We start from the raw sequence: 27367 nt of genomic DNA, 5'->3' as shown, positions 1-27367 counted from the left end.
TTAAATTGTATTGCTAAATTGACATTACTATGGCCCATTCAACATCGATTATCTATCGTTCAGGATGTAGGAACGTTTTACTTTTTCATTCACACATTCATACGAAAATACTGTCTAGAGTATAAATATGTTTTTATCGTTTTCTGCAGTATTTCATAGAACGTGAGATATAGGCACAAATGCATATTAGGTCATCAAATGCAGTTTGATACCGATCGACGCTATATTAAAAATGTCAACTGTACATGGTCCTAAACGTTATGACTGATCATCTGCGGGTGAACGGAGGGGGGGGGGGGGGGGGGGTTGTTTATAATTCCGTGACCGACGTTAAATGATTTATGTAGTATGGGTGATATATTGATCAGAGCAGTTTGTATCGAAAATTATAAACAAATGCTGAAACTCACGGCAGCTTCCTCGTAGCGTTGGGCGATGAGAGTGGAGCAAACAGATCCCAGTTATGTGATGTGGATCGAGGCGATCCAGTTCCGGTTTGTATAATACTAATATACGCCCAAATCATGTGGATTATTGAGTTATGGCAAAGATCCATATCCACGGTGTGTGTCTTGAGTCCCGGGACGATAAACTAGTGGCCGGACGGAATTAGGGGACGGACCGAGCTGCAACGGCCATTTCCGGTTTGGCAACTCGCCGATCAGCCACCAGGTGGCAGTATTGAAGCGTTGCAGAGTTGTGCTGAGTCCTACAGCATCAGCCAAGACTCCGTGGGTGAAATATGAACTTGAAACACGTCGTATGCCGTTATTGGCAGAATTCGCATGAAGTTGAAAAATCAACCTGTCGTTGATTTTCTTTCGTTATACAATTGTTATTATGCTTTTTTGTTCAAAAAGGTACATTATTTAAATCCACTTTTTTTTTTATCCCAACATCTATGTAATATAATACTGCTGCAATCTGTATGTCATTGGAGATGGTATAGTAAAGATCCATAGCTCTGCACGGATCCACGCCTGTGTGCCTGAACAGTGTGTATTTACTGTCTGCTTCTCCTGTACAGGAACTTGGGGAAGAACGGCTTATCGAACAGCAGCATCCTCCTGGACAAGTGTCCCCCTCCGCGCCTCCCGCCTCCACCCTCCCCGGTCCTGCCCAAGGACAAACTCAACCCACCCACGCCCAGCATCTATGTAAGTCACAGTCCAGACAAGCCAGAGACGAAACAGCCTGGACATGGCACTTATCTGCAGTGAAACACAAACACACAAATAACAAACGCATAAATAAATAAAATTACAAAGACGATACAAAAAACAGTCTGAACACAACCAAACAAGCAAGGCAACCAAACAAATTTAAAAAATATAAATATATATACAAATGAACAATAGCGGCGCATAAGTTTAGTTTAGGTTACTCCGTTTATTTGATCAGGGACAGTGCATATCAATCAACAGTTTATACATTTCTAAATGAATACAAATTAAAACTGTAAATATGCCAACATTAGCAGGGTGGCTAGTGTTCAGTTGTAGTCCCTGGGGGCCAGATGTTTAAGCCAGAAAATAAACAGAAAAATAGAAGGACATTAAAGCTAATATTTAAAACATATTCTGTACATTCACTCTCTAGGCATTCGTGCATCTATAAAAAACAGTGTACAGGGACAAATCAAAGCTATACATGTAAACACTGTATAGGCAAGTGAGCGTATAATAAGCTACATGTATAAACACTGTATAGAGTGAGCGTATAATAACATGTATAGTAAAAGACTAAATTAACTGAGTGAATATGACACCAGGTCTGGTTATATACTGTAGTTACTGTAGTTACTGAGTGAATATGGCACCAGGTCTGGTTATATACTGTAGTTACTGTAACTGAGTGAATATGGCACCAGGTCTGGTTATATACTGTAGTTACTGTAACTGAGTGAATATGGCACCAGGTCTGGTTATATACTGTAGTTACTGTAACTGAGTGAATATGGCACCAGGTCTGGTTATATACTGTAGTTACTGTAACTGAGTGAATATGGCACCAGGTCTGGTTATATACTGTAGTTACTGTAACTGAGTGAATATGACACCAGGTCTGGTTATATACTGTAGTTACTGTAGTTACTGAGTGAATATGGCACCAGGTCTGGTTCTATACTGTAGTTACTGTAACTGAGTGAATATGGCACCAGGTCTGGTTATATACTGTAGTTACTGTAACTGAGTGAATATGACACCAGGTCTGGTTATATACTGTAGTTACTGTAACTGAGTGAATATGGCACCAGGTCTGGTTATATACTGTAGTTACTGTAACTGAGTGAATATGGCACCAGGTCTGGTTATATACTGTAGTTACTGTAACTGAGTGAATATGACACCAGGTCTGGTTATATACTGTAGTTACTGTAACTGAGTGAATATGACACCAGGTCTGGTTATATACTGTAGTTACTGTAACTGAGTGAATATGGCACCAGGTCTGGTTATATACTGTAGTTACTGTAACTGAGTGAATATGGCACCAGGTCTGGTTATATACTGTAGTTACTGTAACTGAGTGAATATGGCACCAGGTCTGGTTATATACTGTAGTTACTGTAACTGAGTGAATATGGCACCAGGTCTGGTTATATACTGTAGTTACTGTAACTGAGTGAATATGACACCAGGTCTGGTTATATACTGTAGTTACTGTAACTGAGTGAATATGGCACCAGGTCTGGTTATATACTGTAGTTACTGTAACTGAGTGAATATGGCACCAGGTCTGGTTATATACTGTAGTTACTGTAACTGAGTGAATATGGCACCAGGTCTGGTTATATACTGTAGTTACTGTAACTGAGTGAATATGACACCAGGTCTGGTTATATACTGTAGTTACTGTAACTGAGTGAATATGGCACCAGGTCTGGTTATATACTGTAGTTACTGAGTGAATATGGCACCAGGTCTGGTTATATACTGTAGTTACTGTAACTGAGTGAATATGGCACCAGGTCTGGTTATATACTGTAGTTACTGTAACTGAGTGAATATGACACCAGGTCTGGTTATATACTGTAGTTACTGTAACTGAGTGAATATGGCACCAGGTCTGGTTATATACTGTAGTTACTGTAACTGAGTGAATATGACACCAGGTCTGGTTATATACTGTAGTTACTGAGTGAATATGACACCAGGTCTGGTTATATACTGTAGTTACTGTAACTGAGTGAATATGACACCAGGTCTGGTTATATACTGTAGTTACTGAAACTGAGTGAATATGACACCAGGTCTGGTTATATACTGTAGTTACTGTAACTGAGTGAATATGGCACCAGGTCTGGTTATATACTGTAGTTACTGTAACTGAGTGAATATGACACCAGGTCTGGTTATATACTGTAGTTACTGTAACTGAGTGAATATGGCACCAGGTCTGGTTATATACTGTAGTTACTGTAACTGAGTGAATATGGCACCAGGTCTGGTTATATACTGTAGTTACTGTAACTGAGTGAATATGACACCAGGTCTGGTTATATACTGTAGTTACTGTAGTTACTGAGTGAATATGGCACCAGGTCTGGTTATATACTGTAGTTACTGTAACTGAGTGAATATGACACCAGGTCTGGTTATATACTGTAGTTACTGTAACTGAGTGAATATGGCACCAGGTCTGGTTATATACTGTAGTTACTGTAACTGAGTGAATATGGCACCAGGTCTGGTTATATACTGTAGTTACTGTAACTGAGTGAATATGGCACCAGGTCTGGTTATATACTGTAGTTACTGTAACTGAGTGAATATGGCACCAGGTCTGGTTATATACTGTAGTTACTGTAACTGAGTGAATATGGCACCAGGTCTGGTTATATACTGTAGTTACTGTAGTTACTGAGTGAATATGACACCAGGTCTGGTTATATACTGTAGTTACTGTAACTGAGTGAATATGGCACCAGGTCTGGTTATATACTGTAGTTACTGTAACTGAGTGAAAATGCCACCAGGTCTGGTTATATACTGTAGTTACTGTAACTGAGTGAATATGACACCAGGTCTGGTTATATACTGTAGTTACTGTAACTGAGTGAATATGGCACCAGGTCTGGTTATATACTGTAGTTACTGTAACTGAGTGAATATGGCACCAGGTCTGGTTATATACTGTAGTTACTGTAGTTACTGAGTGAATATGACACCAGGTCTGGTTATATACTGTAGTTACTGTAACTGAGTGAATATGGCACCAGGTCTGGTTATATACTGTAGTTACTGTAACTGAGTGAATATGGCACCAGGTCTGGTTATATACTGTAGTTACTGTAACTGAGTGAATATGACACCAGGTCTGGTTATATACTGTAGTTACTGTAACTGAGTGAATATGGCACCAGGTCTGGTTATATACTGTAGTTACTGAAACTGAGTGAATATGGCACCAGGTCTGGTTATATACTGTAGTTACTGTAACTGAGTGAATATGGCACCAGGTCTGGTTATATACTGTAGTTACTGTAACTGAGTGAATATGGCACCAGGTCTGGTTATATACTGTAGTTACTGTAACTGAGTGAATATGACACCAGGTCTGGTTATATACTGTAGTTACTGTAACTGAGTGAATATGGCACCAGGTCTGGTTATATACTGTAGTTACTGTAACTGAGTGAATATGGCACCAGGTCTGGTTATATACTGTAGTTACTGTAACTGAGTGAATATGGCACCAGGTCTGGTTATATACTGTATTTACTGTAACTGAGTGAATATGACACCAGGTCTGGTTATATACTGTAGTTACTGTAACTGAGTGAATATGACACCAGGTCTGGTTATATACTGTAGTTACTGTAACTGAGTGAATATGACACCAGGTCTGGTTATATACTGTAGTTACTGTAACTGAGTGGATATGGCACCAGGTCTGGTTATATACTGTAGTTACTGTAACTGAGTGAATATGACACCAGGTCTGGTTATATACTGTAGTTACTGTAACTGAGTGAATATGACACCAGGTCTGGTTATATACTGTAGTTACTGTAACTGAGTGAATATGGCACCAGGTCTGGTTATATACTGTAGTTACTGTAACTGAGTGAATATGGCACCAGGTCTATTATACTGTAGTTACTGTAACTGAGTGAATATGGCACCAGGTCTGGTTATATACAGTAGTTACTGTAACTGAGTGAATATGGCACCAGGTCTGGTTATATACTGTAGTTACTGTAACTGAGTGAATATGGCACCAGGTCTGGTTATATACTGTAGTTACTGTAACTGAGTGAATATGGCACCAGGTCTGGTTATATACTGTAGTTACTGTAACTGAGTGAATATGGCACCAGGTCTGGTTATATACTGTAGTTACTGTAACTGAGTGAATATGGCACCAGGTCTGGTTATATACTGTAGTTACTGTAACTGAGTGAATATGGCACCAGGTCTGGTTATATACTGTAGTTACTGTAACTGAGTGGATATGACACCAGGTCTGGTTATATACTGTAGTTACTGTAACTGAGTGAATATGACACCAGGTCTGGTTATATACTGTAGTTACTGTAACTGAGTGGATATGGCACCAGGTCTGGTTATATACTGTAGTTACTGTAACTGAGTGAATATGACACCAGGTCTGGTTATATACTGTAGTTACTGTAACTGAGTGAATATGGCACCAGGTCTGGTTATATACTGTAGTTACTGTAACTGAGTGAATATGGCACCAGGTCTGGTTATATACTGTAGTTACTGTAACTGAGTGAATATGGCACCAGGTCTGGTTATATACTGTAGTTACTGTAACTGAGTGAATATGACACCAGGTCTGGTTATATACTGTAGTTACTGTAACTGAGTGAATATGGCACCAGGTCTGGTTATATACTGTAGTTACTGAAACTGAGTGAATATGACACCAGGTCTGGTTATATACTGTAGTTACTGTAACTGAGTGAATATGACACCAGGTCTGGTTATATACTGTAGTTACTGTAACTGAGTGAATATGGCACCAGGTCTGGTTATATACTGTAGTTACTGTAACTGAGTGAATATGGCACCAGGTCTGGTTATATACTGTAGTTACTGTAACTGAGTGAATATGACACCAGGTCTGGTTATATACTGTAGTTACTGTAACTGAGTGAATATGGCACCAGGTCTGGTTATATACTGTAGTTACTGTAACTGAGTGAATATGGCACCAGGTCTGGTTATATACTGTAGTTACTGTAACTGAGTGAATATGGCACCAGGTCTGGTTATATACTGTAGTTACTGTAACTGAGTGAATATGGCACCAGGTCTGGTTATATACTGTAGTTACTGTAACTGAGTGAATATGGCACCAGGTCTGGTTATATACTGTAGTTACTGTAACTGAGTGAATATGACACCAGTTCTGGTTATATACTGTAGTTACTGTAACTGAGTGAATATGACACCAGGTCTGGTTATATACTGTAGTTACTGTAACTGAGTGAATATGGCACCAGGTCTGGTTATATACTGTAGTTACTGTAACTGAGTGAATATGACACCAGGTCTGGTTATATACTGTAGTTACTGAAGTGAATATGACACCAGGTCTGGTTATATACTGTAGTTACTGTAACTGAGTGAATATGGCACCAGGTCTGGTTATATACTGTAGTTACTGTAACTGAGTGAATATGGCACCAGGTCTGGTTATATACTGTAGTTACTGTAACTGAGTGAATATGGCACCAGGTCTGGTTATATATACTGTAGTTACTGTAACTGAGTGAATATGACACCAGGTCTGGTTATATACTGTAGTTACTGTAACTGAGTGAATATGGCACCAGGTCTGGTTATATACTGTATTTACTGTAACTGAGTGAATATGGCACCAGGTCTGGTTATATACTGTATTTACTGTAACTGAGTGAATATGGCACCAGGTCTGGTTATATACTGTATTTACTGTAACTGAGTGAATATGGCACCAGGTCTGGTTATATACAGTAGTTACTGTAACTGAGTGAATATGGCACCAGGTCTGGTTATATACTGTAGTTACTGTAACTGAGTGAATATGGCACCAGGTCTGGTTATATACTGTAGTTACTGTAACTGAGTGAATATGACACCAGGTCTGGTTATATACAGTAGTTACTGTAACTGAGTGAATATGGCACCAGGTCTGGTTATATACTGTAGTTACTGTAACTGAGTGAATATGGCACCAGGTCTGGTTATATACTGTAGTTACTGTAACTGAGTGAATATGACACCAGGTCTGGTTATATACTGTAGTTACTGTAACTGAGTGAATATGACACCAGGTCTGGTTATATACTGTAGTTACTGTAACTGAGTGAATATGACACCAGGTCTGGTTATATACAGTAGTTACTGTAACTGAGTGAATATGGCACCAGGTCTGGTTATATACTGTAGTTACTGTAACTGAGTGAATATGGCACCAGGTCTGGTTATATACTGTAGTTACTGTAACTGAGTGAATATGGCACCAGGTCTGGTTATATACTGTAGTTACTGTAACTGAGTGGATATGACACCAGGTCTGGTTATATACTGTAGTTACTGTAACTGAGTGAATATGACACCAGGTCTGGTTATATACTGTAGTTACTGTAACTGAGTGAATATGGCACCAGGTCTGGTTATATACTGTAGTTACTGTAACTGAGTGAATATGGCACCAGGTCTGGTTATATACTGTAGTTACTGTAACTGAGTGAATATGGCACCAGGTCTGGTTATATACTGTAGTTACTGTAACTGAGTGAATATGGACACCAGGTCTGGTTATATACTGTAGTTACTGTAACTGAGTGAATATGGCACCAGGTCTGGTTATATACTGTAGTTACTGTAACTGAGTGAATATGACACCAGGTCTGGTTATATACTGTAGTTACTGTAACTGAGTGAATATGGCACCAGGTCTGGTTATATACTGTAGTTACTGTAACTGAGTGAATATGACACCAGGTCTGGTTATATACTGTAGTTACTGTAACTGAGTGAATATGACACCAGGTCTGGTTATATACTGTAGTTACTGTAACTGAGTGAATATGGCACCAGGTCTGGTTATATACTGTAGTTACTGTAACTGAGTGAATATGACACCAGGTCTGGTTATATACTGTAGTTACTGTAGTTACTGAGTGAATATGACACCAGGTCTGGTTATATACTGTAGTTACTGTAACTGAGTGAATATGACACCAGGTCTGCTTATATACTGTAGTTACTGTAACTGAGTGAATATGACACCAGGTCTGGTTATATACTGTAGTTACTGTAACTGAGTGAATATGGCACCAGGTCTGGTTATATACTGTAGTTACTGTAACTGAGTGAATATGACACCAGGTCTGGTTATATACAGTAGTTACTGTAACTGAGTGAATATGACACCAGGTCTGGTTATATACCGTAGTTACTGTAACTGAGTGAATATGACACCAGGTCTGGTTATATACAGTAGTTACTGTAACTGAGTGAATATGGCACCAGGTCTGGTTATATACTGTAGTTACTGTAACTGAGTGAATATGGCACCAGGTCTGGTTATATACTGTAGTTACTGTAACTGAGTGAATATGGCACCAGGTCTGGTTATATACTGTATTTACTGTAACTGAGTGAATATGGCACCAGGTCTGGTTATATACTGTAGTTACTGTAACTGAGTGAATATGGCACCAGGTCTGGTTATATACTGTAGTTACTGTAACTGAGTGAATATGGCACCAGGTCTGGTTATATACTGTAGTTACTGTAACTGAGTGAATATGGCACCAGGTCTGGTTATATACTGTATTACTGTAACTGAGTGAATATGGCACCAGGTCTGGTTATATACTGTATTTACTGTAACTGAGTGAATATGGCACCAGGTCTGGTTATATACAGTAGTTACTGTAACTGAGTGAATATGGCACCAGGTCTGGTTATATACTGTAGTTACTGTAACTGAGTGAATATGGCACCAGGTCTGGTTATATACTGTAGTTACTGTAACTGAGTGAATATGGCACCAGGTCTGGTTATATACTGTAGTTACTGTAACTGAGTGGATATGACACCAGGTCTGGTTATATACTGTAGTTACTGTAACTGAGTGAATATGGCACCAGGTCTGGTTATATACTGTAGTTACTGTAACTGAGTGAATATGGCACCAGGTCTGGTTATATACTGTAGTTACTGTAACTGAGTGAATATGGCACCAGGTCTGGTTATATACTGTAGTTACTGTAACTGAGTGAATATGACACCAGGTCTGGTTATATACTGTAGTTACTGTAACTGAGTGAATATGGCACCAGGTCTGGTTATATACTGTAGTTACTGTAACTGAGTGAATATGACACCAGGTCTGGTTATATACTGTAGTTACTGTAACTGAGTGAATATGGCACCAGGTCTGGTTATATACTGTAGTTACTGTAACTGAGTGAATATGGCACCAGGTCTGGTTATATACTGTAGTTACTGTAACTGAGTGAATATGACACCAGGTCTGGTTATATACTGTAGTTACTGTAACTGAGTGAATATGGCACCAGGTCTGGTTATATACTGTAGTTACTGTAACTGAGTGAATATGACACCAGGTCTGGTTATATACTGTAGTTACTGTAACTGAGTGAATATGACACCAGGTCTGGTTATATACTGTAGTTACTGTAACTGAGTGAATATGGCACCAGGTCTGGTTATATACTGTAGTTACTGTAACTGAGTGAATATGGCACCAGGTCTGGTTATATACTGTAGTTACTGTAACTGAGTGAATATGACACCAGGTCTGGTTATATACTGTAGTTACTGTAACTGAGTGAATATGGCACCAGGTCTGGTTATATACTGTAGTTACTGTAACTGAGTGAATATGGCACCAGGTCTGGTTATATACTGTAGTTACTGTAACTGAGTGAATATGACACCAGGTCTGGTTATATACTGTAGTTACTGTAACTGAGTGAATATGACACCAGGTCTGGTTATATACTGTAGTTACTGTAACTGAGTGAATATGGCACCAGGTCTGGTTATATACTGTAGTTACTGTAACTGAGTGAATATGACACCAGGTCTGGTTATATACTGTAGTTACTGTAGTACTGAGTGAATATGACACCAGGTCTGGTTATATACTGTAGTTACTGTAACTGAGTGAATATGGCACCAGGTCTGGTTATATACTGTAGTTACTGTAACTGAGTGAATATGGCACCAGGTCTGGTTATATACTGTAGTTACTGTAACTGAGTGAATATGGCACCAGGTCTGGTTATATACTGTAGTTACTGTAACTGAGTGAATATGACACCAGGTCTGGTTATATACTGTATTTACTGTAACTGAGTGAATATGGCACCAGGTCTGGTTATATACAGTAGTTACTGTAACTGAGTGAATATGACACCAGGTCTTGTTATATACTGTAGTTACTGTAACTGAGTGAATATGACACCAGGTCTGGTTATATACTGTAGTTACTGTAACTGAGTGAATATGGCACCAGGTCTGGTTATATACTGTAGTTACTGTAACTGAGTGAATATGGCACCAGGTCTGGTTATATACTGTAGTTACTGTAACTGAGTGAATATGGCACCAGGTCTGGTTATATACTGTAGTTACTGTAACTGAGTGAATATGGCACCAGGTCTGGTTATATACTGTAGTTACTGTAACTGAGTGAATATGGCACCAGGTCTGGTTATATACTGTAGTTACTGTAACTGAGTGAATATGGCACCAGGTCTGGTTATATACTGTAGTTACTGTAACTGAGTGAATATGGCACCAGGTCTGGTTATATACTGTATTTACTGTAACTGAGTGAATATGGCACCAGGTCTGGTTATATACTGTAGTTACTGTAACTGAGTGAATATGGCACCAGGTCTGGTTATATACTGTAGTTACTGTAACTGAGTGAATATGGCACCAGGTCTGGTTATATACTGTAGTTACTGTAACTGAGTGAATATGGCACCAGGTCTGGTTATATACTGTAGTTACTGTAACTGAGTGAATATGGCACCAGGTCTGGTTATATACTGTAGTTACTGTAACTGAGTGAATATGACACCAGGTCTGGTTATATACTGTAGTTACTGTAACTGAGTGAATATGGCACCAGGTCTGGTTATATACTGTAGTTACTGTAACTGAGTGAATATGGCACCAGGTCTGGTTATATACTGTAGTTACTGTAACTGAGTGAATATGGCACCAGGTCTGGTTATATACTGTAGTTACTGTAACTGAGTGAATATGGCACCAGGTCTGGTTATATACTGTAGTTACTGTAACTGAGTGAATATGGCACCAGGTCTGGTTATATACTGTAGTTACTGTAACTGAGTGAATATGACACCAGGTCTGGTTATATACTGTAGTTACTGTAACTGAGTGAATATGACACCAGGTCTGGTTATATACTGTAGTTACTGTAACTGAGTGAATATGGCACCAGGTCTGGTTATATACTGTAGTTACTGTAACTGAGTGAATATGGCACCAGGTCTGGTTATATACTGTAGTTACTGTAACTGAGTGAATATGACACCAGGTCTGGTTATATACTGTAGTTACTGTAACTGAGTGAATATGACACCAGGTCTGGTTATATACTGTAGTTACTGTAACTGAGTGAATATGGCACCAGGTCTGGTTATATACTGTAGTTACTGTAACTGAGTGAATATGGCACCAGGTCTGGTTATATACTGTAGTTACTGTAACTGAGTGAATATGACACCAGGTCTGGTTATATACTGTAGTTACTGTAACTGAGTGAATATGGCACCAGGTCTGGTTATATACTGTAGTTACTGTAACTGAGTGAATATGGCACCAGGTCTGGTTATATACTGTAGTTACTGTAACTGAGTGAATATGACACCAGGTCTGGTTATATACTGTAGTTACTGTAACTGAGTGAATATGGCACCAGGTCTGGTTATATACTGTAGTTACTGTAACTGAGTGAATATGACACCAGGTCTGGTTTGGCACCAGGTCTGGTTATATACTGTAGTTACTGTAACTACTGAGTGAATATGACACCAGCCGCCACTGCTCTCTGTCTGGAGGACCTGTTTGTTGACAGTTCTGTGTTCACCTTCCTCCTCACCTTCCTCCTCACCTTCCTCCTCACCTTCCTCCTCATCACGGGAGCAGCTGGAGAACAAGAGGGATGCGTTCTTCCCTCCGCTCCACCAGTTCTGCACAAACCCCTCCAACCCGGTCACCGTCATCAGAGGCCTGGCTGGAGCGCTCAAACTGGGTAAGAGGCTCCGCCTACTGCAGGGCCGGGCTCCTCCCTCTTTTACACTGTGGTAAAACAGAGGTGAATGCATCCCTCCATATTGATACGTAGGGCTGTACCCAATGTCACTTTCCAATTGAAGTATTCGAACGAAGCTTCGAATGTCTATAATTTTTTTTTTAAATTACTTACATTTTTTTTAAATATATATATATATATATATATATACACAATCCTCAATTTGAATAAAAAATAAATATTATCTGATTAAATGGGTCTTTTTGTTGACAGAGTATGTTGACAGACAGACAGACAGACAGACAGACATGTTGACAGACAGACAGACATGTTGACAGACAGACAGACAGACATGTTGACAGACAGACAGACAGACATGTTGACAGACAGACAGACAGACAGACAGACAGGCAGACAGACAGACAGACAGACAGACAGACAGACAGACAGACAGACAGACAGACAGACAGTCAGACAGTCAGACAGACAGACAGACAGACAGTCAGACAGACAGACAGACAGACAGACAGACAGACAGACAGACAGACAGACAGACAGACAGACAGACAAACATGTTGACAGACAGACAGACATGTTGACAGACAGGCAGACATGTTGACAGACAGACAGACATACATGTTGACAGAGGTGATGGTGAATGTTGTATTTGTGCTCTAAAAAATAATTGTCATTTATTTTCTGGTTACCGAGGGAGAAGAACACAAGCTGCCATGACACCCTCCTCCTCCTCCTCCTCCTCCTCTCTGCTTGTACGCGTCTCTACATTTCGTAGCCACATTTCTGCAGACCCCTCTCTGATTGGTTGAACTCCATTTCTGCAGACCCCTCTCTGATTGGTTGAGCGAAGCCCTTCTATGATTGGTTGAGCGTCATGTGAGCGAAGCCCCTCTCTGATTGGTTTAGCTCGTCACGCGGTAAAAGGCGGATGTAATGTTATCATATCAAGAAGATAAGCAGAAATGTACTACCAGATTCGCGTATAACGTTATTTATTTCCCGTGACTTTGCGGTTTATTCATAACGTTATGCACATTTCACAACACAGCCAGCTGTTAGAAACTGTACATTGTAACATTATATAACATAACGTTATGTTATTTCGCGGTTTATTCACATAACGTTATATTGTTTACACTGTCTTTCTTCTATTATAACCCTCCCAAATCATATTCAGAAAGGCACACACAACATATTCCAGTTAACGGTATATTTTTTTAATGATTCGTTATGGCGTAATCAATACTTCCATGCGTATAAATTGCGTTCGCGACCTCCATGTTTTGGGGGTAGTCAACAGAAACCTCGGATCCGGGATTCGCTCCCATCCGTCGGGCAAGAACTGTGGGTTTTCAGCCTCTCTCTCTGGAGCGTAACGGAGTTTCCTCCGGAGTTTCTGGAGGAGCTTGTCGCGGCTCATGCGCATGCGCACGCTCAACCAATCAGAGAGGGGCTTCGCTCAACCAATCAGAGAGGGGTCTGCAGAAATGGAGTTCAACCAATCAGAGAGGGGTCTGCAGAAATGGAGTTCAACCAATCAGAGAGTGGTCTGCAGAAATGCGGCTATGAAATGTAGAGACGCGTACCATGACCACCTCCTCCCTCTCCTCTTCCTCCTCCTCCTCCTGCTTGCTGCCTTCCTCCTCCTCTTCCTCCTCCTCCTCCTCCTGCTTGCTGCCTTCCTCCTCCTCTTCCTCCTCCTCCTCCTCCTGCTTGCTGCCTTGCTCTTCCTCTTCCTCCTCCTCCCTGGAAGCCCAGTGACCCAGGCCGCGTCTAGTTTTTTACCAACGGATTTCCAGTTCCACGTTAGCGTTCTGCGATCTGATTGGCCACTGACGTTTCTGGTGCTATCTGATTGGCCACTGACATTTCTGGTCATGTGACATGTGCGCCCAATCGCGTGACGCGCCCATTTCCGCCTCTAACAGCCTGCAAACTACCTAACGCCTAGTTTATCACTGGTTAAGCTTAGGCGACTCTTTCGAAGTTGGTTACGGTTAGAGTTTGGAATCAGGGCTGGTGTTCTATCACCCTGCTCTAAGACAAACTCTAACCTTAACCAACTTCGAAAGAGTGCCTAAGCTTAACCGGCGTCACACGATTGGCGCGACCAGAAACGTCAGTGGCCAATCAGATCGCAGAATGCGAACGCGGAACTGGAAATCCGTTGGTAAAAGTAATCAGGCACCCAGGCCAGGCAGGACCCTATAAACTGCCCTCAGATAACCTGGATGACTCATTGACTCATACTAGCTCGTTACACCCTGCAATGGCACCATCTAGTGGTTAGGAAGCGGCGCTGCAGGGGGTGTCATGAAATAAGTGTTGAATAATGTCCTCAGTTGAGTCAGGAATCGGCTCCTATTGTCTAGAAAAGGGAAGATTGTTTTGAGTTTTACCCTCCCATTCATTTTCTCTCTTTTCTCCCTCTCTCTCCCCTCCCTTTCTCCACTCTCTCTACAACCCCCCTCCTCCCCCTCTCTCTCTACAACTCCATTCTCTCTCCTCTTCCCCACCCCCTCTGTCTCCCCTCTCTCCACACCCCCCCATCTCCTTCTCCCTCTCTTCTCCCCCTCTACCCTCTCCCCTCTCTCTCCCCTCCACCCTCTCTCTCCCCTCCACCCTCTCATCTCCCACTCCACCCTCTCCCTCTCTCTCTCCCCTCCACCCTCTCATCTCCCACTCCACCCTCTCCCTCTCTCTCTCCCCTCCACCCTCTCTCCCCTCCACCCTCTCTCCCCTCCACCCTCTCATCTCCCACTCCACCCTCTCCCTCTCTCTCTCCCCTCCACCCTCTCTCTCCCCTCCACCCTCTCTCTCCCCTCCACCCTCTCATCTCCCCCTCCACCCTCTCTCTCTCCTCCACCCTCTCTCTCTCCCCTCCACCCTCTCTCCCCTCCACCCTCTCTCCCCTCCACCCTCTCATCTCCCACTCCACCCTCTCCCTCTCTCTCTCCCCTCCACCCTCTCTCTCCCCTCCACCCTCTCTCTCTCCTCCACCCTCTCTCTCTCCCCTCCACCCTCCCCTCCTCCCTTTCATCTCCCCCTCCACCCTCTCTCTCCTCCACCCTCTCTCTCTCTCCCCTCCACCCTCTCTCTCCCCTCCACCCTCTCATCTCCCCCTCCACCCTCTCTCTCTCCTCCACCCTCTCTCTCTCCCCTCCACCCTCCCCTCCCCTCCTCCCTTTCATCTCCCCCTCCACCATCTCTCTCCCCTCCACCCTCTCTCTCTCCCCTCCACCCTCCCCTCCTCCCTTTCATCTCCCCTTCCACCATCTCTCTCCCCTCCACCCTCTCTCTCTCCCCTCCACCCTCCCCTCCCCTCCTCCCTTTCATCTCCCCCTCCACCATCTCTCTCCCCTCCACCCTCTCTCTCCCCTCCACCCTCTCTCTCCTCCTCTCTCTCCTCCCCCCCTCCTCCCTCTTCCTCCTCCCCCTCCTCCTCCTCCTCCCCCTCCTCTCCCTCATCCTCCTCTCCCTCCTCCTCCCCTCCCTCCCCCTCCTCCCCCTATCTCTCCCTCCTCCTCCTCTCCCTCTTCCTCCTCTCCCTCCTCCCCCTCTCTACCTCTTCCTACTCCCCTCCTCTCCCCCTCTTCCTCCTCTCCCTCATCCCCCTCTCCCCCTCCTCCTCCTCCTCTCCTACTCCCCTCCTCTCTCCCCCTCCTCCCCTCCCCTCCTCCGCATCCCTCTCCCCCTCCTCCCCCTCTCTCTCCCTCCTCCTCCCCTCCCTCCCCCTCCTCCCCCTCTCTCTCCCTCCTCCTCCCCTCCCTCCCCCTCTCCTCCTCCCTCTCCCCCTCCTCCCCCTCTCTCCCTCTTCCTACTCCCCTCTCTCCCTCTTCCTACTCTCCTCTCTCCCCTCCTCCCCTCTCCCCCTTCCCCTCTTCCTCCTCCTCCTCCTCCTCCTCCCCCTCTCCCCCTCCTCCCCCTCCTCCCCCTCTCTCTCCCTCCTCCTCCCCCTCTCCTCCTCCCTCTCCCCCTCCTCCCCCTCTCTCCCCTCTCCCCCTTCCCCTCCTCCTCCTCCTCCTCCCCCCCCCCCCCCCCCCCCCTCAGACCTGGGTCTGTTCTCCACCAAGACGCTGGTGGAGGCGAACCCGGAGCACCTGGTGGAGGTCAGGACGCAGCTGTCTCAGCCGGCGGACGAGAACTGGGACCTGGGCGGCTCCCGGAAGACGTGGCGCTGCGAGAGCGCGCGGGCACACACCACCATCGCCAAGTACGCCCAGTACCAGGCCGCGTCCTTTCAGGAGTCCCTCCAGGTCAGTGCTGCGCCCGGTGTTAGAGTAGTGCTACTGCACCCAGTGTTAAAGTAGTGCTACTGCACCCAGTGTTAAAGTAGTGTTACTGCACCCAGTGTTAAAGTAGTGTTACTGCACCCAGTGTTAAAGTAGTGCTACTGCACCCAGTGTTAGAGTAGTGCTACTGCACCCAGTGTTAAAGTAGTGCTACTGCACCCAGTGTTAGAGTAGTGCTACTGCACCCAGTGTTAAAGTAGTGCTGCTGCACCCAGTGTTAAAGTAGTGCTACTGCACCCAGTGTTAAAGTAGTGCTACTGCACCCAGTGTTAGAGTAGTGCTGCTGCACCCAGTGTTAGAGTAGTGCTGCTGCACCCAGTGTTAAAGTAGTGCTACTGCACCCAGTGTTAAAGTAGTGCTACTGCACCCAGTGTTAAAGTAGTGCTACTGCACCCAGTGTTAAAGTAGTGCTACTGCACCCAGTGTTAAAGTAGTGCTACTGCACCCAGTGTTAGAGTAGTGCTACTGCACCCAGTGTTAGAGTAGTGCTACTGCACCCAGTGTTAAAGTAGTGCTACTGCACCCAGTGTTAAAGTAGTGCTACTGCACCCAGTGTTAAAGTAGTGCTACTGCACCCAGTGTTAGAGTAGTGCTACTGCACCCAGTGTTAAAGTAGTGTTACTGCACCCAGTGTTAGAGTAGTGCTACTGCACCCAGTGTTAGAGTAGTGCTACTGCACCCAGTGTTAAAGTAGTGCTACTGCACCCAGTGTTAGAGTAGTGCTGCTGCACCCAGTGTTAGAGTAGTGCTGCTGCACCCAGTGTTAAAGTAGTGCTACTGCACCCAGTGTTAAAGTAGTGCTACTGCACCCAGTGTTAAAGTAGTGCTACTGCACCCAGTGTTAAAGTAGTGCTACTGCACCCAGTGTTAAAGTAGTGCTACTGCACCCAGTGTTAGAGTAGTGCTGCTGCACCCAGTGTTAAAGTAGTGCTACTGCACCCAGTGTTAAAGTAGTGCTGCTGCACCCAGTGTTAAAGTAGTGCTACTGCACCCAGTGTTAAAGTAGTGCTACTGCACCCAGTGTTAAAGTAGTGCTACTGCACCCAGTGTTAGAGTAGTGCTACTGCACCCAGTGTTAGAGTAGTGCTACTGCACCCAGTGTTAGAGTAGTGCTGCTGCACCCAGTGTTAGAGTAGTGCTACTGCACCCAGTGTTAAAGTAGTGCTACTGCACCCAGTGTTAGAGTAGTGCTACTGCACCCAGTGTTAGAGTAGTGCTGCTGCACCCAGTGTTAGAGTAGTGCTACTGCACCCAGTGTTAGAGTAGTGCTGCTGCACCCAGTGTTAGAGTAGTGCTACTGCACCCAGTGTTAAAGTAGTGCTACTGCACCCAGTGTTAGAGTAGTGCTACTGCACCCAGTGTTAGAGTAGTGCTGCTGCACCCAGTGTTAAAGTAGTGCTACTGCACCCAGTGTTAGAGTAGTGCTGCTGCACCCAGTGTTAAAGTAGTGCTACTGCACCCAGTGTTAAAGTAGTGCTACTGCACCCAGTGTTAAAGTAGTGCTACTGCACCCAGTGTTAAAGTAGTGCTACTGCACCCAGTGTTAAAGTAGTGCTACTGCACCCAGTGTTAAAGTAGTGCTACTGCACCCAGTGTTAAAGTAGTGCTACTGCACCCAGTGTTAGAGTAGTGCTACTGCACCCAGTGTTAAAGTAGTGCTACTGCACCCAGTGTTAAAGTAGTGCTACTGCACCCAGTGTTAGAGTAGTGCTACTGCACCCAGTGTTAAAGTAGTGTTACTGCACCCAGTGTTAAAGTAGTGCTGCTGCACCCAGTGTTAGAGTAGTGCTACTGCACCCAGTGTTAAAGTAGTGCTACTGCACCCAGTGTTAAAGTAGTGTTACTGCACCCAGTGTTAAAGTAGTGCTGCTGCACCCAGTGTTAAAGTAGTGTTACTGCACCCAGTGTTAAAGTAGTGCTACTGCACCCAGTGTTAGAGTAGTGCTACTGCACCCAGTGTTAAAGTAGTGTTACTGCACCCAGTGTTAGAGTAGTGCTGCTGCACCCAGTGTTAGAGTAGTGCTACTGCACCCAGTGTTAAAGTAGTGCTACTGCACCCAGTGTTAGAGTAGTGCTGCTGCACCCAGTGTTAGAGTAGTGCTACTGCACCCAGTGTTAAAGTAGTGCTACTGCACCCAGTGTTAAAGTAGTGCTACTGCACCCAGTGTTAAAGTAGTGCTACTGCACCCAGTGTTAAAGTAGTGCTACTGCACCCAGTGTTAAAGTAGTGCTACTGCACCCAGTGTTAGAGTAGTGTTACTGCACCCAGTGTTAGAGTAGTGCTGCTGCACCCAGTGTTAAAGTAGTGTTACTGCACCCAGTGTTAAAGTAGTGTTACTGCACCCAGTGTTAGAGTAGTGCTACTGCACCCAGTGTTAGAGTAGTGCTACTGCACCCAGTGTTAAAGTAGTGCTACTGCACCCAGTGTTAAAGTAGTGCTACTGCACCCAGTGTTAGAGTAGTGCTGCTGCACCCAGTGTTAGAGTAGTGCTACTGCACCCAGTGTTAAAGTAGTGCTACTGCACCCAGTGTTAAAGTAGTGCTACTGCACCCAGTGTTAAAGTAGTGTTACTGCACCCAGTGTTAAAGTAGTGCTACTGCACCCAGTGTTAAAGTAGTGCTACTGCACCCAGTGTTAAAGTAGTGTTACTGCACCCAGTGTTAAAGTAGTGCTACTGCACCCAGTGTTAAAGTAGTGCTGCTGCACCCAGTGTTAGAGTAGTGCTGCTGCACCCAGTGTTAGAGTAGTGCTACTGCACCCAGTGTTAAAGTAGTGCTACTGCACCCAGTGTTAAAGTAGTGCTACTGCACCCAGTGTTAAAGTAGTGCTGCTGCACCCAGTGTTAAAGTAGTGCTACTGCACCCAGTGTTAGAGTAGTGCTACTGCACCCAGTGTTAAAGTAGTGCTACTGCACCCAGTGTTAAAGTAGTGTTGCTGCACCCAGTGTTAAAGTAGTGTTACTGCACCCAGTGTTAGAGTAGTGCTACTGCACCCAGTGTTAAAGTAGTGCTGCTGCACCCAGTGTTAAAGTAGTGCTACTGCACCCAGTGTTAGAGTAGTGCTACTGCACCCAGTGTTAGAGTAGTGCTACTGCACCCAGTGTTAAAGTAGTGCTACTGCACCCAGTGTTAGAGTAGTGCTACTGCACCCAGTGTTAAAGTAGTGCTACTGCACCCAGTATTCTATATGCCAATAACGTTCAGTTTTATGGTATATTATCCCGAGTAATAAGAGATATTAAAAAAAATCATACAGAAGCCATTTGCTTTTTTTGACCTAGAGGCCTCTGGGAAGTCTATTTTAGAAAAACGCTCATTGAAAGCTCCTCTTCAAAATGGGGTCAAAATTACTACAATTACAGACGGTCACTTTTTCAAAATGCCCGACTTCCGCGATCACAACAACATAAAAACTCAAACTAAAATCGAACTAATAACACTTTAACCTATTGGTAAACTAACGTATTGATGATAAACATTATAACTGCTGTTGTGACATGGTTATGATGTTTATACTTGAATACGTTTGAAAAATTCAACGATAATTTTTGTCAGACTGTCTGGAGAGCTTGATTTATGACGTGATGTCATTTTGGCACGGGTCCCGTCTGGCTTAAGAGGTTAAAGGAGATATTCAACCCGTTTTAAAGGTAGTGACTGACCCAATATGGCGTTAAAGTGGATACTCAACTAATTTAAAAGTTGCATGTTTCCATGATGAATGTAGAATTAATTTTTATAAATCTTTTTGCCTTTTGTATCTTTGTATATTGTTATCTCTTCTCTTGACCCTTGACCCCCACAGCTCTGTAGCAACAAAGTAACGTCCTCGCGTTGTTGTTGTTCTCTTTATTTCCTCAGGAGGAGAACGAGAAGAAGGCACTGAAGGAACCGTCGGACGCGGAACCAGCATCGGCAGAAAGGTACGTCCCTGTCTCATCCCTGTCTCTTAGTGTCTCTTAGTGTCCCTTAGTGTCTCATCCCTGTCTCTTAGTGTCTCATCCCTGTCTCTTAGTGTCTCATCCCTGTCTCTTAGTGTCTCATCCCTGTCTCTTAGTGTCTCATCCCTGTCTCTTAGTGTCTCATCCCTGTCTCTTAGTGTCTCATCCCTGTCCCTTAGTGTCTCATCCCTGTCTCTTAGTGTCTCTTAGTGTCTCTTAGTGTCCCTTAGTGTCTCATCCCTGTCTCTTAGTGTCTCATCCCTGTCTCTTAGTGTCTCATCCCTGTCTCTTAGTGTCTCATCCCTGTCTCTTAGTGTCTCATCCCTGTCTCTTAGTGTCTCATCCCTGTCTCTTAGTGTCTCTTAGTGTCTCTTAGTGTCTCATCCCTGTCTCTTAGTGTCTCATCCCTGTCTCTTAGTGTCTCATCCCTGTCTCTTAGTGTCTCATCCCTGTCTCTTAGTGTCTCTTAGTGTCTCTTAGTGTCTCTTAGTGTCTCTTAGTGTCTCATCCCTGTCTCTTAGTGTCTCACCCCTGTCTCTTAGTGTCTCTTAGTGTCTCTTAGTGTCTCTTAGTGTCTCATCCCTGTCTCTTAGTGTCTCATCCCTGTCTCTTAGTGTCTCTTAGTGTCTCTTAGTGTCTCATCCCTGTCTCTTAGTGTCTCATCCCTGTCTCTTAGTGTCTCTTAGTGTCTCTTAGTGTCTCATCCCTGTCTCTTAGTGTCTCATCCCTGTCTCTTAGTGTCTCATCCCTGTCTCTTAGTGTCTCTTAGTGTCTCTTAGTGTCTCATCCCTGTCTCTTAGTGTCTCATCCCTGTCTCTTAGTGTCTCTTAGTGTCTCATCCCTGTCTCTTAGTGTCTCATCCCTGTCTCTTAGTGTCTCTTAGTGTCTCTTAGTCTCTCATCCCTGTCTCTTAGTGTCTCATCCCTGTCTCTTAGTGTCTCATCCCTGTCTCTTAGTGTCTCTTAGTGTCTCATCCCTGTCTCTTAGTGTCTCTTAGTGTCTCATAGTGTCTCTTAGTGTCTCATCCCTGTCTCTTAGTGTCTCATCCCTGTCTCTTAGTGTCTCATCCCTGTCTCTTAGTGTCTCTTAGTGTCCCTTAGTGTCTCATCCCTGTCTCTTAGTGTCTTAGTGTCTCATCCCTGTCTCATCCCTGTCTCTTAGTGTCTCATCCCTGTCTCTTAGTGTCTCATCCCTGTCTCTTAGTGTCTCATCCCTGTCTCTTAGTGTCTCTTAGTGTCTCTTAGTGTCTCATCCCTGTCTCTTAGTGTCTCATCCCTGTCTCTTAGTGTCTCTTAGTGTCTCATCCCTGTCTCTTAGTGTCTCTTAGTGTCTCATCCCTGTCTCTTAGTGTCTCTTAGTGTCTCTTAGTGTCTCATCCCTGTCTCTTAGTGTCTCTTAGTGTCTCATCCCTGTCTCTTAGTGTCTCATCCCTGTCCCTTAGTGTCTCATCCCTGTCTCTTAGTGTCTCTTAGTGTCTCTTAGTGTCTCTTAGTGTCTCTTAGTGTCTCATCCCTGTCTCTTAGTGTCTCATCCCTGTCTCTTAGTGTCTCATCCCTGTCTCTTAGTGTCTCTTAGTGTCTCTTAGTGTCTCATCCCTGTCTCTTAGTCTCTCTTAGTGTCTCTTAGTGTCTCTTAGTGTCTCATCCCTGTCTCTTAGTGTCTCTTAGTGTCTCTTAGTGTCTCATCCCTGTCTCTTAGTCTCTCTTAGTGTCTCTTAGTGTCTCATCCCTGTCTCTTAGTGTCTCATCCCTGTCCCTTAGTGTCTCATCCCTGTCTCTTAGTGTCTCATCCCTGTCTCTTAGTGTCTCATCCCTGTCTCTTAGTGTCTCATCCCTGTCTCTTAGTGTCTCATCCCTGTCTCTTAGTGTCTCATCCCTGTCTCTTAGTGTCTCATCCCTGTCTCTTAGTGTCTCATCCCTGTCTCTTAGTGTCTCATCCCTGTCTCTTAGTGTCTCTTAGTGTCTCTTAGTGTCTCTTAGTGTCTCATCCCTGTCTCTTAGTGTCTCATCCCTGTCTCTTAGTGTCTCTTAGTGTCCCTTAGTGTCTCATCCCTGTCTCTTAGTGTCTCATCCCTGTCTCTTAGTGTCTCTTAGTGTCTCTTAGTGTCTCATCCCTGTCTCTTAGTGTCTCATCCCTGTCTCTTAGTGTCTCATCCCTGTCTCTTAGTGTCTCATCCCTGTCTCTTAGTGTCTCATCCCTGTCTCTTAGTGTATCATCCCTGTCTCTTAGTGTCTCATCCCTGTCTCTTAGTGTCTCCTAGTGTCTCATCCCTGTCTCATCCCCGTCTAAATTCATATCAAATCTGAAAATGTGTGTATCGTTACACCTCTTTATTTATAGTTCTACTTATTCTGATGTATAATGGGTCTAACTATAATCTCTCTTCTTCTCCAGTGTGGCACGTAAAAGGAGGGGTCCCTTAAAGCACATAAAGTTTGGGACCAACATCGACGTGTCGGACGAGAGGAAGTGAGTGGATGGAATCTATGGATCCGACTCTTAACTCATTGACCACCGGGGATTAGACAGGCCCCGTTTTAGCACTGCCACGCTTTAAAAGATAGGAGTGTGTCACCTTGTTTGCAGAGCTATTACTATATTCTATATTATAGCTATGGATACAATACTATGGCCCATTTGACATTACCTATCTATCGTTCAATATGTGAAAACGAATTAATTTCTTCATCCATACGTTCCCGTGTTATACCGTGGTGAATTTAAGTATGGTTATAGCGTGGTCTCGGGTAATTCCCGAAGGGCTGAGTAATAGCCTTATACATCAATTCTACTATAAACGTTGCCGTTTCTTGCCTGTACACGCTATTATTCCCAAATCAAATCTATATCATAGGCATTATGTTTCATCATGAATGCATGAAAGGGGGGGAGGGGTTGTTTTTTCACGCTGTTATTGTCACCAACGGCATACGTTGTGGAGTAACGTTACACAGACATGTTGCGATCAAGGTGAAGACATGGTTGGATCAACGCAGGATTGATATCATATTGCCCTTACCTTCACTAGGATGTACCCCAAAAAGAATATTCCAATTATCTGATCGCGAGTCCCAGTATTGGTGTCGATCGTGTCGCCAACGTGTCGTTATAACCGCTCCATTCGCCCGACCAAGAAAAGTGAGCCCGGTGACATTTGACCGTTGCACAGGCCAAGATACAAGGTTTCAAAGGTGCTTGATACCGCCGTCTAGCTGGATGCGGCCGGTATTGCACTTTGGTGATCTCAGACTCATTCCCTATGGTAACACCAAGGTCCCTGGATGAATAGTGAATACAAATATCGGAAAAAAAGGAAAAGCGATCAAATTAGAGTACCGGTATACTCGTTGTTGGCGGGGAATGAGTTAAAGCCCATGAGCTTTTTAAAACATTCTAGTTCTCTATGAAATAAATCTATGGATTTGACTCAGGAACATGCCAACATTATGGGAAATGCAACTCACCGTCAGACAAGAAGACGCAGACCAATTTCCTCTCTGCAAGTTCAGTAGAAAGCTATCCGGCTGCAAGCTAGCCTAGCTTAGCACAAAGAGAATGGAAGTGGGTAGTGGTCCGTATCCGCTTCTATTCATTTGTGCTAAGCTAGGCTAGAAGACTGTAATAATGTTGGCGTCAGGGTTCCCGTTAGAAAATATTGGTGCCGGTCTCCGTGTCCTGGAAGATTTCAATCTCCCAGACAAATGTGAGAAATTCCGGTCAGTTTATTGAGCTTAAAAACAATTGATAGGCAGGCTATATAAAGAATGACATCCTCAAGGCATGTAGATTTATAATATTTTAACTTAAAACTAGGCTACTTTTGCGTATATACAGTCATTATATTCCAAATAAAATAAGTCCCCTCGAGACTCTGTGCTGCTGCGGACTTGAAAATGAAATAGGTGTCTGTGGGCAGTCGGCCCGACATTAAACAGCAGTCTGTTTATAATCACATTTTTATGAGCTTAACGAATTCCGTTATATTGGACATTTGTATTAATTATATCAAGCGAAGAACTGAGAAATTTGGCAGAGAGAGACGGCAACATTATCGTGGGGTTCACTGAAACGTTCAACGAAGCGATAAGCTCCCGCCCCGCCATTCTCATCAGCAAACCACAGGTCGCGCTGCAAACTTGCTGTGCGCCGCGTGATATGATAATAGGAACACACATCGTGATATGATAATAGGAACACACGTCGTGATATGATAATAGGAACACACATCGTGATATGATAATAGGAACACACATCGTGATATGATAATAGGAACACACATCGTGATATGATAATAGGAACACACATCGTGATATGATAATAGGAACACACGTCGTGATATGATAATAGGAACACACATCGTGATATGATAATAGGAACACATCGTGATATGATAATAGGAACACATCGTGATATGATAATAGGAACACACGTCGTGATATGATAATAGGAACACACATCGTGATATGATAATAGGAACACACATCGTGATATGATAATAGGAACACACATCGTGATATGATAATAGGAACACACGTCGTGATATGATAATAGGAACACACGTCGTGATATGATAATAGGAACACACGTCGTGATATGATAATAGGAACACACGTCGTGATATGATAATAGGAACACACATCGTGATATGATAATAGGAACACACGTCGTGATCAGGGTTTCCGTTAGAAAAAATTGTTGCCGGTCTCCGTGACCTGCAAGATTTCAACTACCGGACAAATGAGATTAATTCCGGTCATAGTTTATTGAGCTTTAAAACAATTGAGATAGGCAGGCTATATAAAGAATGTCATCCTCAAGGCATGTAGATTTATAATATTATTACTTAAAACTAGGCTACTTTTGCGTATAGTCATTAATATATTCCAAATAAAATAAGTCCCTCGATACTCCGTCTCCGTGCTGCTGCTGACTTGAAATAAAATAGACCGCGTATGTGGCAGTCGGTCCGACACTAGCAGTCTGTTATAATCACATTTTTATGAGCTAACGAATTCCGTTATATTGGACATTTGTATTAATTATATCAAGCGAAGAACTGAGAAAGCAGAGAGAGTAGGATTCCGCAGAACAACGGCAACATTATCGTGGTTTGCGTGACTACTCTCTCCACCTCAATGTCACGCGGCCGAAAAGGGCGCTTGTCTATTGGACAGTGGAAATGTGTGTGTGGCTGCGATCCTGTGTGTGCGCGCGCGCGCGTGTGTGTGTCTGTGTGTGTACACTGCGGAGCCCAGATCAGCGGAGCCGAGTTTTGACATGGCATTGATCCATTGTTCTATTGAAGCACATTTACCACCATCCTCTCGCTAAACAACTTGTAGACCACGGTGTTTTTATGAGTGCCCACAAGTAGCCGTTTTAATAATATAATAAGCCGCGCGCCTCGGTAATAATAATAAGCCGCGTTTTTTCTTCCTTCTTCCCAAGATGCACAGACATAGATAGATAGATAGAGAGATAGATAGATAGATAGATAGAGAGATTAGATGCAGTGTGCTTGTTTTGCAGTGAGTGCTGCGAGCAGTGGTAATAATAATCACTTCCTATATTTGGTTCGCGTTTGGTCCGATGAAGCGAACCGAGACCTACGTTTTTAAAGCTCTCGCTGACAACGTCGTTGTCATTATTAGAAGCAACGAGGAAACAAATGTAATGATCGTTTCGTTCATCGCATAGGCTATTTAATTTTAGCCTATTTTAATACAATTCAAATAATCAAATTGTGCTTAGACTCAGGGAATTATTTTCACCGGACATTAAGACCGGAGAAATTAAATATGTCGGACTTCAAGAGATTTTGCCGGACAAATACCGGTAATTACCGGCTAACGGAAACGCTGGTCGTGATATGATAATAGGAACACACATCGTGGGCGGCTAGGTGGTGTAGTGGTCTAAGGCACTCGCCACCAGTGTGGAGACGCTAGGATTCGCGTGTTCGAATCCAGCTCTCCACATTGTTTTTCAGTTTGGCTGGTCGTCCGCAGTAATACACATTGGCCGTATTACGGGGAGGGAAAAACTGAAGGGTGGGGATCGAACGTTGTGAACAAGCGACTCCTACAAGTCGGTTGGTGCGCCTGCGCAGTAGAATCAGGAAGTGTCGGGGGCAGCGTGAGCCTCCCACGCGTTACTCCTCGACACTGAGAGGTCGAGCTGCGCAGGTGAAAAGATGCGACTGCTGTTACCTCAAGTACCGGAGGGGACTCGTGCTATGTATGACTTAGTCCTCACTGCAGCCGGCTTGTGGGAGGCAAGAAACAGCGTTCGTGACAGGGGAGGGTTGAATTGGATGATACGAAATTGGGATGGGAGAAAATATAGAAAATGGAGAAAAAGTGGATCAAAAAAACAAAAAAAAAAGGAACACACATCGTGATATGATAATAGGAACACACATCGTGATATGATAATAGGAACACACATCGTGATATGATAATAGGAACACACATCGTGATATGATAATAGGAACACACGTCGTGATATGATAATAGGAACACACATCGTGATATGATAATAGGAACACACATCGTGATATGATAATAGGAACACACGTCGTGATATGATAATAGGAACACACGTCGTTGTCATTGTTAGACCCGCTTGGTGAAGCGACAATGAAACAAATGTAACTATTTTAATACAATTCAAATTGTGCTTAAAGAGGGAATTATTTTCACAGGACATTATGACCGGAGAGATTTAAATATGTCGGACTTCGACCGATTTCCCCGGTAAAAAAAGAAGCGGTAATTACCGGACAACGGAAACCCCGGTTGGCGCGTTCCTTTAAGGGGAGACACTGCAGGTGAA

General features: G+C 43.8%; 1 protein-coding gene across 1 annotated transcript in view; it reads left to right on the top strand.

The window, feature by feature from the left end:
- LOC311248450 (lysine-specific demethylase 6A-like) overlaps window positions 1-27367 on the top strand; it is a 128753-nt gene that overhangs the window by 64797 nt on the left and 36589 nt on the right. Inside the window, exons 11-15 of the mRNA XM_084339326.1 lie at window positions 1028-1157; window positions 12177-12282; window positions 16351-16556; window positions 20454-20515; window positions 22928-23002. Of these exons, the coding sequence (XP_084195452.1) occupies window positions 1028-1157; window positions 12177-12282; window positions 16351-16556; window positions 20454-20515; window positions 22928-23002 (579 nt within the window). The remainder of the gene's footprint in view (window positions 1-1027; window positions 1158-12176; window positions 12283-16350; window positions 16557-20453; window positions 20516-22927; window positions 23003-27367) is intronic.

The sequence above is a fragment of the Notolepis coatsorum genome, assembly GCF_963971535.1.
Source record: "Notolepis coatsorum genome assembly, contig: SCAFFOLD_204, whole genome shotgun sequence".
NCBI lineage: Eukaryota > Metazoa > Chordata > Actinopteri > Aulopiformes > Paralepididae > Notolepis > Notolepis coatsorum.
The sequence above is the reverse complement of the archived record's forward strand: the minus strand, read 5'-3'. Positions and strand labels throughout refer to the sequence as shown.